At 59.2% G+C, this 12,934-nt stretch overlaps 1 protein-coding gene across 1 annotated transcript; it reads left to right on the top strand.

Annotated features, from left to right (window-relative positions):
• Positions 1-4,395: 4,395 nt before the first annotated feature.
• LOC123621213 (galectin 3 binding protein) lies at positions 4,396-11,884 on the top strand. Its single transcript, XM_045527047.1, has 6 exons — positions 4,396-4,561; positions 6,609-6,683; positions 7,644-7,835; positions 8,476-8,607; positions 9,939-10,191; positions 10,430-11,884. Exons 2-6 carry the CDS (start codon positions 6,632-6,634, stop codon positions 11,574-11,576), a joined length of 1,776 nt encoding a protein of 591 aa, XP_045383003.1. The 5' UTR covers positions 4,396-4,561; positions 6,609-6,631; the 3' UTR covers positions 11,577-11,884.
• Positions 11,885-12,934: the final 1,050 nt, after the last annotated feature.

The raw sequence follows: 12,934 nt of genomic DNA, 5'->3' as shown, positions 1-12,934 counted from the left end.
AAACAAAATACCTTCACACAAAGAAAATTCCAGGCCAAGATGGCTGCACTGATGAATTATACGAGATGTTTAGGCAACAATAGCAAGGCAACACGAAATCTTCCGTGATTCTGGGAGCTGGAAACGCTTCCCAACTCATTTTATGAGGACACCTCTTCCCTGATACAAAAACCAGACAAATATATTACAAAAAAAGAAAAATAGAGACTATATCCCTCATGCACATAGATGCAAAAATCCTTAGCAAAAATTAGCCATAACTAAAACTCAAAATACTACACGATAAAGTGTAGTTTAACCTAAGAATGCATGGTTAGTTGAACATTCTGGTATCAACCAATGACATTCATCATATTAAGACTAAAAGGGGAAAAAAACCATGATAATCTCAAAAGATACAGAAAAGGGGTTTGAGAGAACCCGACACCCATTCACCTAGTCCAACATCCAAAACACAAAGCACAAAAAAATGAAAAGCCTCTCAGCGAACTAGGAATAAAAGGGACTTCCTTAACCCCGTGAGGGGCGGGTGAGAAACCCACAGCTGAGATCATCCTTCATGGCCAGAGACTGAATGTTTTCCCCCTAGAGGAAAAGGCAACAATGTCTGCTTTCTCTTCTTTCCCCAGCATATTTTATTTTGAAATAATTGTAAACCACGCAGAAGTGCAGAAGCTGCCCCTCAGCTGTGGCGATGCGCTCCATGACCCGGGCGGACGCCTGCACCTGTGGGTGGTCCCCAACCCTGTACCCTGTCTCTGTGTTATCCCCCATAGGTATGTACCTGTGGGAACGTTTAGTTTATAAACCGGGCGCAGAGAGATCAGCAATAAGAAATAGAACAATTATAACAATATACAGTAATAAAAGTTATGTGAGTGGGGCGTGTCTCCAAATATCGTACTGTGCTGTGCTCGCCCCTCTCGTGACAGAGGCGGAGTGGGACGGGGCAGGCATCTATCACGCGACACAAAACAGCGTGCACGTTAAAGTGTATGCATTGTTTATTTCTGGAATTTTCCACTTAGTAATTTTGGACCTCAGTTGACTGCAGGTAACTGAAACGATGGAAATGGAAACGGGTGGGGGACGGCTGTAGTGCAGTGTCCCAGAGCAGCCTTCTGGCAGCTTCCTCCCGTGTAAACACAGACATTCGCCAAACCTGGGAGACAGGCACGGCGCTCATCGCTTTTGTACCGCCCTATCGGTGCAATCAGACAAGAAAAAGAGAAGTTCAGATTGGAAAAGAGTAAAACTGCCTTTATTTGCCAGGGACGAGATTGACTAGGTAGAAAAGCCTAAGAAATCTTCAAAAAATAACGGCTAGAACTCATAGTTGAGTTTAGCAAAATGGCAGGATACAAGGTCCACACACAAAAATTAACTTTATTTCTATTATACCCACAATGCGCAATTACAAATTAAAAAAAAATTTCAACAATATCATTTATAATGGCACCAAAAACATGAAATAGCTAGATATAAATCTAAGAAAATATTTGCAAGACCTACATGCTCAAACTGCAAAATACTGATGAAAGAAATCAAAGACCTGAATAAATGAAATGATTTACTGTCTTCATGGGTCTGAAGACTTCATTTTGAAAAAGAAAAGCAAAGTTGAAGGACTCATATTGACTTCAAGACTTAATATAAGGCTGTAAGAACCAAAGCAGGTGCCGTGGCCATGAGAGAAATAGACGTAGGTCAATGAGACAGAAGAGGGTCCAGAAATAGACCATGTGTATATGGTCAGTCAGCTCTTGACAAAAGTGCCAGGGTGAGTCCTCTGAAATCCAAAAGATTGTCCTTCCACAGTGGCGTTGGCACAACTCTATTCTGCAACCCTTATCTCCCGCCAGGCACAAAATTAACTCAGAAAAGATTGAAGACCCAAATGTAGGAGCTAAAACTACAAAACTCCTGGAAGAAGATGTCGGAGAAAACCTTTGTGAATTTGGGTTAAGCAAAGACTTCATAGATCTGACAGGGAAAAATGACAAGTTGAGCTTCATCCAAATTCTAAACCTTTGTTCTTCAGGAGACACTGTTAAGAAAATGAAAAGGCAAGCTTTTCATTCAAAAAAAATTGTCAATCATAACTGCTGAAGGGACAGAACATATAAAGAACCTGTACAACAAACAACCCAGCTGAGAAATGCGCGTCAGACTTGAACAGACACCAGAGAGCTTATACGAGTGACAGGTGAGCACACAGAAACCCCTGCGTCACTGGTCATTATTGCCACGACGGCATTCCACTGCACACCTGCTAGAATGGATGAGGTTTAAGTGACCGACAACGCCAAGCATTGGTGAGGATTTAGGCCACTGGGACACTCATAAGTTGCCAGGAGGAATGTGAAATGGCTCAGCAACTTTGGAAAGCAGTTGGGCAGTTTCTTAAAAAATTAACATACATCTTTCATGTGACCCAGTGATCCTGCTCCTAGGTGTTCAGACAAAAGATATAAAAGCTTTTGTTCCAAGTGTTCCTAACAGCTTCATGCATACCGTTAACAGTAAAACACAGAATGACCCCTGTGTCCGTCCGTGCACAAACATGTGGCATGCACTGCCGACTCCTACTCGGCAAAGACAGGACCAATCACCCGTTTTGGGACAACGTACTGACTCCCAAAAGCACTGGGCAAAGTATAAGAAGCCAGACACAAAATGTCACACCCCGCGTGACCCGCTTAGATGATGTCCTAGCACAGGTAATGCCGTGGTGACAGCCGGCTGGGAGCTGACTGCAGAGGAGCAGAAGAGAACTTTTGGGGGTGCTAAAAGTGTTGTGTGTCATGATGGTGGTCATGGTACCATCTGTTTGCATTTGCCAAAACCCATACACTCGATGCATTCTACTGTAGGTAAATTCTATCTCAATAAAGTCAATTTTTTAAAAGAAAAAGAAAAGAAAGAAAAGTGTGGGTTCAAATCCCTGCTCTCCCCCTTCCAGCTGCATACCTCGGCTGATTATTTCCCTCCCGAGCCTCTGTGAAAGGGAGTAATAAGCGAGCTGTTTCCCACACGACGAGTGTTAAATGCACTCGTGCCAGGTGCGCCGTGGGGCCTGGCTCAATCAGCATCAGCTGTCACAGCTCCTCCACCTGTGGGCAGATCCGGGCATCCCACCCCTCCACCGCTGCTTTGTGGGCGTCCGGGAGGCCGGCGAGGCCCTGCGGGCCCCAGGGCAGCAGACACCTGTGCGTTGGACCCGATGAGGCCTCTGGATCTTACATTTCCTGCGCCAGGCGTGCAGGGCTTTGCTGGGCGCTGGGGCTAAAGGGTCAGCATCCTGGGTTTTTAAACATTTCCACGACACTCCTCAAAGGTGTGTTCCTGTCCTCTGTATTCCAGTCCTTTGCTGGCCACTTGCTTGGGCAAAAATACGTGGAGACGGTAAGTGATGATGTTTCTGTGCCGGGTGGCACCGCGGTCCTTGGTCTCAGAGGGATCTTCACGCTCACCCGACTCCTATGCCCGTTTTTTCCCAGCTGCTTCTGCCTCAGGGTCCTCACAGGTTCTCTGGAGGGGATTGGATTGGGGGACGTGGTCACTGACTGTCTGACCTGGGGTCTTGCTCTCTCGGACTCGAAGCTGCCAGCGAACCGGAGCTGCCCGCCCCGCCGGAAACAGAGATTTCAGGGTCTGGGCCCAGCCTCTCTGCTCCCACAGGTGCCAGCAGCCGCGGCCCACGCTCTCCCTCGGCCTGAAGCCCGCTCCTCCCTGCAGCCATCCTCGTGGCCACGGGGCCTGCAGGACTTGGACGGCCAGGCCGGGGGCCCTCTGGGAGCCGCACGGCCGGGAGTGAGAGAAGGGTGCTCCCCAAGGGAAACCTGAGGCGCTGCCTTTCTGTGGGAGGAAAAGGAATGGGTGTGAGCCGGACCGAGCCATTTGTGTCCCCCGCCCCCCGTGGGAGAGACGCCAGGAGAGCGACCCCGACGTTAGGAGAGGGCGGAGAGGGTGTCCAGAGGTGACAGCACAGGCTCTGGAGCCGGGCGCTACAGTGGGGTGTGGCTGGCGCGCTGGCCGCTGCATGGCTGCGTCTCAGGCCCTCCCGGCCGTCGGTCGGGGACAGTGCTGCAGTCAGCATGGCAAGGGCTCCGAGTAGGGTGGACAGGACTGAGGGCTCTGTAAGAGTCGCGGTCACACCGCCGGTGCAGACTGTCTGGGCGCAGAGCTTCTGCTTCCTCCTGCCGTCCCTACCCCTGCCCTCGTGCCCCCAGATGCCAGCCCCGGACTTCGGCCAGTCTGTCAATCTTCCTGTCGCCTTGGGCCGCTGCCAAACCTGGTCCCCACGGGCAGAGCGGAGGAGGAGGAAGAGGAGGAGGAGGGGTCCCGGGGAGCATTTTCAGCAGCCAACCCCGGGAGAAATCTGCGTCAGCTGGTTTCTAGAAATCGAAACTAGACTCAGTTTTCTGAAGCATTTCCTGGGATCAGTCTGGTCACACCCGACTCGGGGAGGGTTTCCTGGGTTGAGAGACTGGTCCACAGAGGGCCCTGCAGCAGAAAGGTAGGAGCCTGCAGGACTCCCATCGACAGCTGCCTCCCTCAGGTAAGCCCCTGCCTCTTGCTCTCAGGTGGGCACCCCCTCTCTACCTAGGCCTGGAGCTGGGGACCCAGTGCTCCAGAGCCCAGAAATCATCACTGCTGCTCCCAGGTCCACAGGGCCTCTGTGTACAGCTGAGCAGGTTGTTCACTGCACAAGGATACCAGCCAAAGGGGCGCATGGGTTGGATTTAGCCCCTGGGCCTCTCTCAGGTCTGTGCCTTCTGGCCTAGGCATGCGCCCACCCGCAAGAAGAGCACCTTTTTCTAATTTGTGCAAGGGTCCCATATAGGCCAACGCAGGCAGCCTTGTGCCAGCGTCCCATATGAGGGAATGGGGCAAAAACAAACAGCCGCCTCCCAGAGGGCAGCAACACTTGCACGGCGAGCACTGGCTGCTTGGCTGGCCGCTTTCCCAAGGCCCTGAGTTCTCGTCCCAGGGTGAGCCAACCTGGTGGTTGCAGCAGAGAGGTGGCCGGCCATCCCTGTGTGCCTGGGACTGGGGGTTTTCCCAGGACGTGGGACTTGCAGTGCTAAAGCCAGCACAGTCCCTGGCACATGGGACGGTTGGTCATCCTGGCCCCTTCAGCCACCTACTGAGATGGGTGCTGCGAGAAGTGGGCTCTCTGGGCTTCAGCTCGTTCACTTGGCAAGTGGGTGTCAGCAAGGCAGTTCTCGGGGGTCACAAGGAGCCTCCGGCTGGTGTGTGAGCTGTCCTGGGAGGGGTCTCGTCCATGCAGGTTCCGATGCAGAGGGACTGGCGTGAGGGCACTACTCACATTCCCAAAACGCTCTGGGGGACACCATTGCTGCCATCCATGGGGACCCCCTCTGAGCGGCAAGGGGCAAGCACGCTATCTCTAGGTCACCAGGTCCTGACTTGTAGCCGGGGTCACAGCTGCGCCACCAGCTGCCAGTCCCCACTTGCTGGATGCAGGGAGTGGTGCCCAGGACCCTCTCCACTCAGGCAGCAGGGGCAGGAGCAGGGGAGGCAGCGGTCACTGCAGGTGAAGATGAAAAGCGAGTGTGGAGGATTACCGAGAGGCCGGGCGCGGTGGCTCACACCTGTGATCCCAGCACTTTAGGAGGCCGGGACAGGAGGGTCGCTTGAGGCCAGGAGTTGGAGACCATCCTGGACAACATAGAATCTACTGAAAAAAATAAATTAGCCCATCATGACGGTGCATGCCTGTGGTCCCAGCTACTCGGGAGGCTGAGACAGGAGGATCGCCTGAGCCTGGGAGTTGGAGGCTGCAGTGAGCTACGATGACGCCACCGCACTCTAGCCTGGGAGACAGAGCAAGACCCTGCCTCTTAAATTAAAACAAATATTTAAAAAAAGTTACATAGAGGCAAGAGTGCCCGGCAAAAGCCAGAGACCTGGGTCCTCTGAGCCTGATGTCTTGGGGACACTTCAGGTCCACGCCGCACCCCCACCGCCGTTGCAGGACCTTGGGTCTCAGTCACGCACCCGGGGCCACAGAGACCTGACCCCTCCCCTACCCCCCCTTCCGTACTCTGGAGCCCCGTACAGCTCCCACCCTCTGTGGCTCCTGGCCTGGGCTCGGTGGCCTCCTGGGGGGTCCCTTCCCATCTACTCTCTTTGCCACCAACCGCTGGGCACTCCCAGGGATCTGTCGCCTAAAGATAAGGCCCCGTCCTTATCCCGGCTCGCCCCAGCCTCTGACCCTCCCCAGCCGCCCCCCCGTGCAGCCCCGCCCGGGGGCTGGTTTTCTGAGAGCGGCTCACTGGCCTCTGGGGTCCTATTCCAGGAGACACGCCGGCCACCCCTCCTGTGGCCAAGTCTTACCCTGCGAGGACCCCCCTGCAGACCGGGTGAGGGCCCCTGCCGGGGGCACCCGTGGCACCAGGGCCTCCATGTCCACGGGGTCATCACACTCACCTGTGACATAGTCGGCTCTGCAGGAGAGGGACCCCCCCCCGCCTGCCACCCGGAGGGCCGTCCGCAAGTCCGACTGAAGGACGCTGGCAGACCACCTGGTCCTGGGGCTGCCCCACGCCGGCGTCTCACTCTGCCGCTTCCTTCTGCTGCAGGACCGGAGCTTCCAGGCAAGGCCATGGCCCTCCCTCGGCTCTTCTGGATGTGGCTGCTGGTCGCAGGGACTCAAGGTGAGTCGAGCCACTGGGAAATGCCAAAAGCAAGTCTGACCACTGCTCCCATGGTCTGGGGCCAACGCTCTCCTGGCAGACAATCGAGATGTTCTGCCCGGCGCCTGGGTGCCGAGGATTAGCGGGTCTTCTCCCCCACTTGAAGCCCTGGGTAGCCCACGTGGTGGTGGCTCGTAGGTCCTAGGGGGGACCAGGGCTCACCTGGGCTCAGGTGAGATGCAGGTTGTGGAGAGGATGCCAAGGAGTTCTCCATTCCAGCCAGGGGGAACCAAGGGGGCTGATCAAACCAGCCAGTAGCTGGAGGTGTCGTGAGGTCAGCAGCTTCCACAGGGTCCCAGGCATCTTTCCTTGTGCTCTGCACACTGCGACCCCATGGAAGCCTTGCTCGTCCTATGACCCCACGGAAGCCGGGGGTACCCACAGCCGAGCATCGCCCGTTGTCACAGGTGGCCCTGGAACCCAGGCACCGGCTCCTGCCCGACCCTGCCAGCGCCAGCAGGGGCGGGGGTGTCACGGGCCACGTTCCAGAACTCATGTGGAGCAGGAATGCTGTTCTCTAGCTGGGAGTACTCTGCCTGTGTTTCTGGGGGTCATGGGGCAGCAGCCAGCACCCCCAAGCCGCAGACAGGCGGCGTGAGCATGGGCCTCCTGCCCCTCCATTCTCAGATGCCGGAGAACCGGGGGCTCCTTCTGCCCCTTCTCCGTCTGTGCAGAAGGGCTCAGACCTCGCAGCCAGGCAGAAGCGAGCTCAGCCCTGGGCGGGGGCCGCGTGTACGTTCCATGCCTCCCAGTGAGTGCCCCCACACGGAAGGGTAGGGGGACATCGAAGAGCTGGAAAACAGGCTCAGCGGGTCACCCCTAGCGGGGGAGAGCTTTACTGCCACCAGCACGGCGTAGGGCCCTGGCAGTGTGGGCAGTGCCGCTGTGGCCCAACCCGTCCTGGCCCACCTCCGCCCGCAGGCGTGAACGACGGTGACATGCGGCTGGCCGACGGGGGCGCCGCCAACCAGGGCCGCGTGGAGATCTTCTACAGAGGCCAGTGGGGCACCGTGTGTGACAACTTGTGGGACCTGACCGATGCCAGCGTCGTGTGCCGGGCCCTGGGGTTCGAGAACGCCACCGAGGCTCTGGGCAGAGCCGCCTTTGGGCAAGGTAGGGCCTGCGTCACCACCCCTAAGCGGCTCTCGGCAGGGCAGACGGCAAGACAGGCATCAGAGACACGCAAACTGGACTCCTACTGACGTAGCATGAGCAGCGTGCTCAGGGACACGGGCGAAGCTTTGCTGGGACGGGGGACGGTGGGCGCTCGCTGGGGCTTCGCTGCGTTCTTGTTCCCTCCGGCCCAGAAACGCCACTCGGGAATTTATCTTCCTGAAACACTTTCCCCTCAAAAGAAAAATCTGCAGGACGATTTCCACTGACGCAGGGGCTGTGATTCTGAAAAAAAGAAATAATCCAAATATTCGGCAACGGGGATAGTTGCATAAACTGTGGTCTCGGACGCAGCCATTAGACCTTGTGAGAACGAGGCTGAGTTTACGATGTGACGTTGCTGTGATAGATCCAAACCCAAGCTCGAACGTGCCCCGCGGTCAGACTTGGCGAGAGGCCTGTACACGGACGGACGCACGCAGGAGGGGACCCGCAGGGTGGCTGGCGGCTTTCCCTGCTCTGACGTCCCCGTTCCTGTGCAGTGGCTGTGACTGTTCTTTCCATGTCTCTAAGAGGAGTGGCCCTGGTGGCAGGGCCTTCCCCGCGCAGCCCCGGCCTCTGACCTCTGCTGTGCCCACAGGAACGGGCCCGGTCATGTTGGATGAGGTCCAGTGCACGGGGACCGAACCCTCACTGGCCGACTGCAGGTCCCTGGGCTGGCTGAAGAGCAACTGCAGGCACGAGAGGGACGCCGGCGTGGTCTGCACCAACGGTGAGCGGGGCCCATGCCTCCATCCTGAGCCCCGACATTCCCTGGGTCCTGTGGAACCCCCGTCACCCCAGCACGCCCCCCACGGGAAGGAAGCACACACCTGTGCAAGCCCGGGTTCATGGTGCCACCCCGCCCACTCTGCGTGGAGGGGCGTGGAAGTCTGAGAGCCCCTGGCTCAGGGTCCCAAGCTCCCCACCCAGCCTTTGCTGGAGCTGTGTCAGAGGCGCTCTGTGGAGCCGCAGTCGGGCGGTGAGCCCGGCCCAGATCAGCCTGACGTGGCATCCAGGGCTGCCTAGTTTCTGTTAGCTCTGGCTCTGCGACCCCACACAGCACCGCCGCCTAGACAGCAGGTGCACGGGCTTCGAGTGCTTCCTGCGGCGGGAAGGCCTCTCCCCTCGCCCGCCCACGTGCTGAGATCACCCAGGCTGATGCGGGTTTGAGTCCCCGAGTCTGAGTTTACAGCCGTCCTTCCTTCCTGCCCTCACCACCAGCCGTGGCTCCTCTGGGCTGGCACGCAGGCCTGGGCACTCCCGGCCCACCCCCCTCTGTGCTGAGCTGGGGGGCCTGGGGCACGGGGGGAGGAAGCCCGAGCCCACACGGGAGGGAGCCGGCTGGAGGGCAGGACTTGCGCTGGGCAGAGCCGTGGCGCAGGGCAAAGGCAGCCTCTGGCAGGGCAGCCCGTGGCAAGAGGAGCAAAGGCCGGAGCCCAGAGCTGGGAGCCCCGAGAGTCGGGCCGAGGGGAGTCAGGGGTTGCAGACCTTCTGGGGCTGAGGAGGAACCAAGGGGGGTTAGTTTCAGGTTAGGCTTTGAGGGGGGGAGGAGGGTGCGTCCCCCTGCCCCCCGTGCCAGGAAGCCTCCCATGACTTCTCAGGCCTCGTGCACCACCGGAGGCTGCTCAGGGATCCCCAAAGTTCTAAAATGGGTTTGCCCTGGGACCCTAACTTTTCAGGCCATCTAACCAGGCAGGTGGTTTGGGCTGTAGAAGGTGACATCTGTGGCGGTTAGTTGGTTGGTGGTCGAAAGGTTGGGGCCCTGGAGGTCAACACCCTAAACCCCCCCACCCAGGTGCCGCCTGAATGTGTGGGAGAAGAGCAGACGGAGAGGCTGGCCAGGGCCCCAGCCGCTCTTGGTCCCCAGGGGTGGGCAGGGGGCCTCGGGGTCTGGCCCGTCCCTCACCTTCCCGGGAGCCATTTGAGCGGCTGAGGCAGGCACTGAGCCTGCGATTTAAGATGAGGACGCTGACCCAGAGGGTGACAGGAGTGTCCAGAGCCAGGGTGAGCGAGCGACAGAGCCCCGGCCTGACGCGGCCCATGTCCCTCTGCCCCTTCCAGAAACCAGAGGCAGCCACACTCTCGACCTCTCCTGGGAGCTCTCTGCCGCGCTCGGCCAGATCTTCGACAGCCAGAGCGGCTGTGACCTGTCCCTCCAGGTGCAGGTGGAGGAGGAGGAGGTGCTGGACCTCTGTGCCCACACCCTGATCCTGACCTCCAACCCCGAGGCCCAGGCCCTGTGGCAGGAGCCGGGCAGCAAAGTCAGCATGAGCGTGGACGCCGAGTGCACGCCCGTGGTCAGAGACTTCCTCAGGTGACCGTCCTCGTCCACGGCGTGGGGGCGTGGGTGCAGCTCTGTGCCGTGCCCCGGGGGGCTCCATCCTCCTCCCCTCTTCGAAAGCACAACCCACCGAGTAAGGGGTGAGGGCACCGGTCACGGCAAGACACACACATGCACACCTGCACTCACTCACGCACACGCATGTGCACACCACATCACGCAGGCTCCCTCACGCACTTGCGGGCACACTCACGCTCCCTCTCCCTCCCAGGTACTTCTACTCCCGGAGGATCGACATCTCCCTGTCGTCGGTCAAGTGCTTCCACAAGCTGGCGTCCGCCTACGGGGCCACGCAGCTGCAGGAATACTGTGCCAGCCTCTTCGCCAGCCTCCTGCCCCAGGACCCCTCTTTCCGGACGCCCCTGGACCTCTACGCCTACGCACTGGCCACCAAGGACCCCCTGCTGGAGGAGCTCTGCGTGCAGTTCCTGGCCTGGAACTTCGAGGCCCTGACGCAGGCTGAGGCCTGGCCCAGCGTCCCCACAGCCCTGCTCCAGGTGCTCCTCCCCAAGAGCGAGCTGGCTGTGCCCAGCGAGCTGGCCCTGCTGAAGGCCCTGGACGCCTGGAGCCAGGAGCAGCGCACCTCCCGCGAGGAGGTGGAGGGCCTGCTGGAGATGGTCCGCTTCCCGATGATGCGGCCCGAGGACCTCTTTGAGCTGCAGTTCAACCTGTCCCTGTACCGGGCTCACGAGGCCCTGTTCCAGGGGAAGACCCTGCAGGCCCTGGAGTTCCACACCGTGCCCTTCCGGCTGCTGGCCCAGTACAGAGGCCTGAACCTCTCCGAGGACGCGTACAAGCCCCGGATTTACACCTCGCCCACCTGGAGCGCCTCCGTCACGGCCAACTCCTGGAACTCGTGGCGGTCCCAGCTGGCCTACCAGCCCACACGGGGGCTTCCGTTCGATTATTCTTACGGCGCGGTTTACACCCGCGCCTCCTCCAGCTACAGGTATTCCCCCTACCAGTCCTTCCAGACCCCTCCCCACCCCAGCTTCCTCTTCCAGGACAAGAGCGTGTCCTGGTCCCTGGCCTACCTCCCCACGGTGCAGAGCTGCTGGAACTACGGGTTCTCCTGCTCCTCGGACGAGCTCCCCGCCCTGGGCCTCTCCAAGTCTGGCTACTCAGACCCCACCATTGGCTACGAAAACAAAGCCCTGGTGCTTTGTGAAGGGCGCTTCGTGGCAGACGTCACTGATTTCCAGGGCCCCAAGGCCATGATCCCCAGTGCCCTGGCCACCAACAGTTCCAGGAGCACCTCCCTCTTCCCCTGCCCAACGGGGTCCTTCAGCAGCTTCCGGGTGGTCATCCGCCCCTTCTACCTGACCAACTCCACGGGCGCGGACAACACGCCGTGGTAGGGACTGGGCCAGGCACACCCCAGGCCGCGCCACGGGCTGCCCCTCCCCTGCCTCCTTCCTCTCTGCATCCACCTTCGACAACCGGCCACCAGATGTCCCCCTGCTTCCCCAATCTCCCTGAGCTTAAAGAAATTACTGGAAGGTTTCAGCTGTCGTTCTCCATTAGTCCTAGTTCTCCCCCTGCCCACTGGGGTCCAGGTTGGGAAGCAGCCAGGCCCGCGCCAGGCCACCGTGGGCTCCCCCGGCCCCTTTCAGCCACCAGCCTCCACTGTCACCGGCCTGAGGTCATTAAAATCCCCTTGCAGTTCCCACGTTTGTTTGTTTGCGCACAGAGTGTTGTTGAGTCCACACTGTATTTGACAGTGGGTGTGCCGGGCTCTGGGGACAGAGAATGAGGCAGACGGTGCCCTGTCCTCACTAAGCTCGGGGCTAGCGGGCGGGTGACAGCAAGCAGACGTCCTTGCCTGGAGCAGTTCCAAAGTGGGGTCGAGGGGTTGTGTCCCACGGGAAGTGAGGTGCCAGCACAGGGCTGGACCGCCTTTGGGCGGGTGGGGTCTCTGACCGACCCCGGGCTGGGCATGGAGCCTGAGGGGCAGCAGCTTATGGATGCTGGGAGGCGCGGCCGGGGAGCAGGAAGGGCAGAGCGAGAACCCTTCCTCCGGAAATCCTCGTGCACGGGGAGGAGGGACAAGCGTTCTCATCTCAGCCTGTTTGTAGGAAAGAAAAACTGGAAACCATCTAAACACCCAGCAACAGGCCGCTGGACCACAATAAAAGCCGCCCCGCGGGGGCCGGGGCAGGCAGGAGAGGGCCGTGCTGCAGAGGTACCTGGGCTGCAGGAGTGGAGGGAAGGTCGGAGGACCCGGCTTGGAGGCCGCAGCTGGGTCCTGGGTGCCGGACGCCGCCCCACTGCCAGCAGGAATTCCAAACTGTCCCTGCTCTTTGTGACATGCTCCAGGCAGAGTCCCCGGTGGAAGCCTCTGACTGGCTGAGCCCAGGCCACGTGCCTGCCCCTCCTTGCCAGGCCGGAGAGAACAAGCGTCTGGACTGTGCTGGCCTCAGAGCGGGGGCGGCACAGAGGCTCCCCCAGTGCTGGGGGGGTTCGGACACGGGGCAGCCGGGACGGCCGCTGACACCCAACACACCCTCTTCCCACTCGCCTTTCAGAAAACAAAAGCAGAAACACAACCCCCCTACACTGGAGGCAACGGCCCCCTTTACTGAAGGGAGGCCACGCACCCCCGGGGTGCACATTCTGCCTCCATCCCCACCCCCCACTTCTAGTTCCACCCTCTGGGCGTTCGAAAACTGAGGGACCACCGCTCCGTCGGCCACGGCCACGGCGGGTGAGGAGGGAC

The sequence above is a fragment of the Lemur catta genome, chromosome 15 (assembly GCF_020740605.2).
Source record: "Lemur catta isolate mLemCat1 chromosome 15, mLemCat1.pri, whole genome shotgun sequence".
Classification (NCBI taxonomy): Eukaryota; Metazoa; Chordata; class Mammalia; order Primates; family Lemuridae; genus Lemur; species Lemur catta.
Note: the sequence above shows the minus strand (reverse complement) of the source record. Positions and strands in the feature narration are given on the sequence as shown.

What these genes read in the sequence shown, in the direction of transcription:
- LOC123621213 (XM_045527047.1), top strand. Translation starts at nt 6,632, where the DNA reads ATGGCCCTCCCTCGGCTCTTCTGGATGTGGCTGCTGGTCGCAGGGACT. An exon ending in GCTGGTCGCAGGGACTCAAG is followed by an intron (nt 6,684 to 7,643) that starts GTGAGTCGAGCC and finishes CTCCGCCCGCAG; the next exon opens with GCGTGAACGACGGTGACATG. An exon ending in CAGAGCCGCCTTTGGGCAAG is followed by an intron (nt 7,836 to 8,475) that starts GTAGGGCCTGCG and finishes CTGTGCCCACAG; the next exon opens with GAACGGGCCCGGTCATGTTG.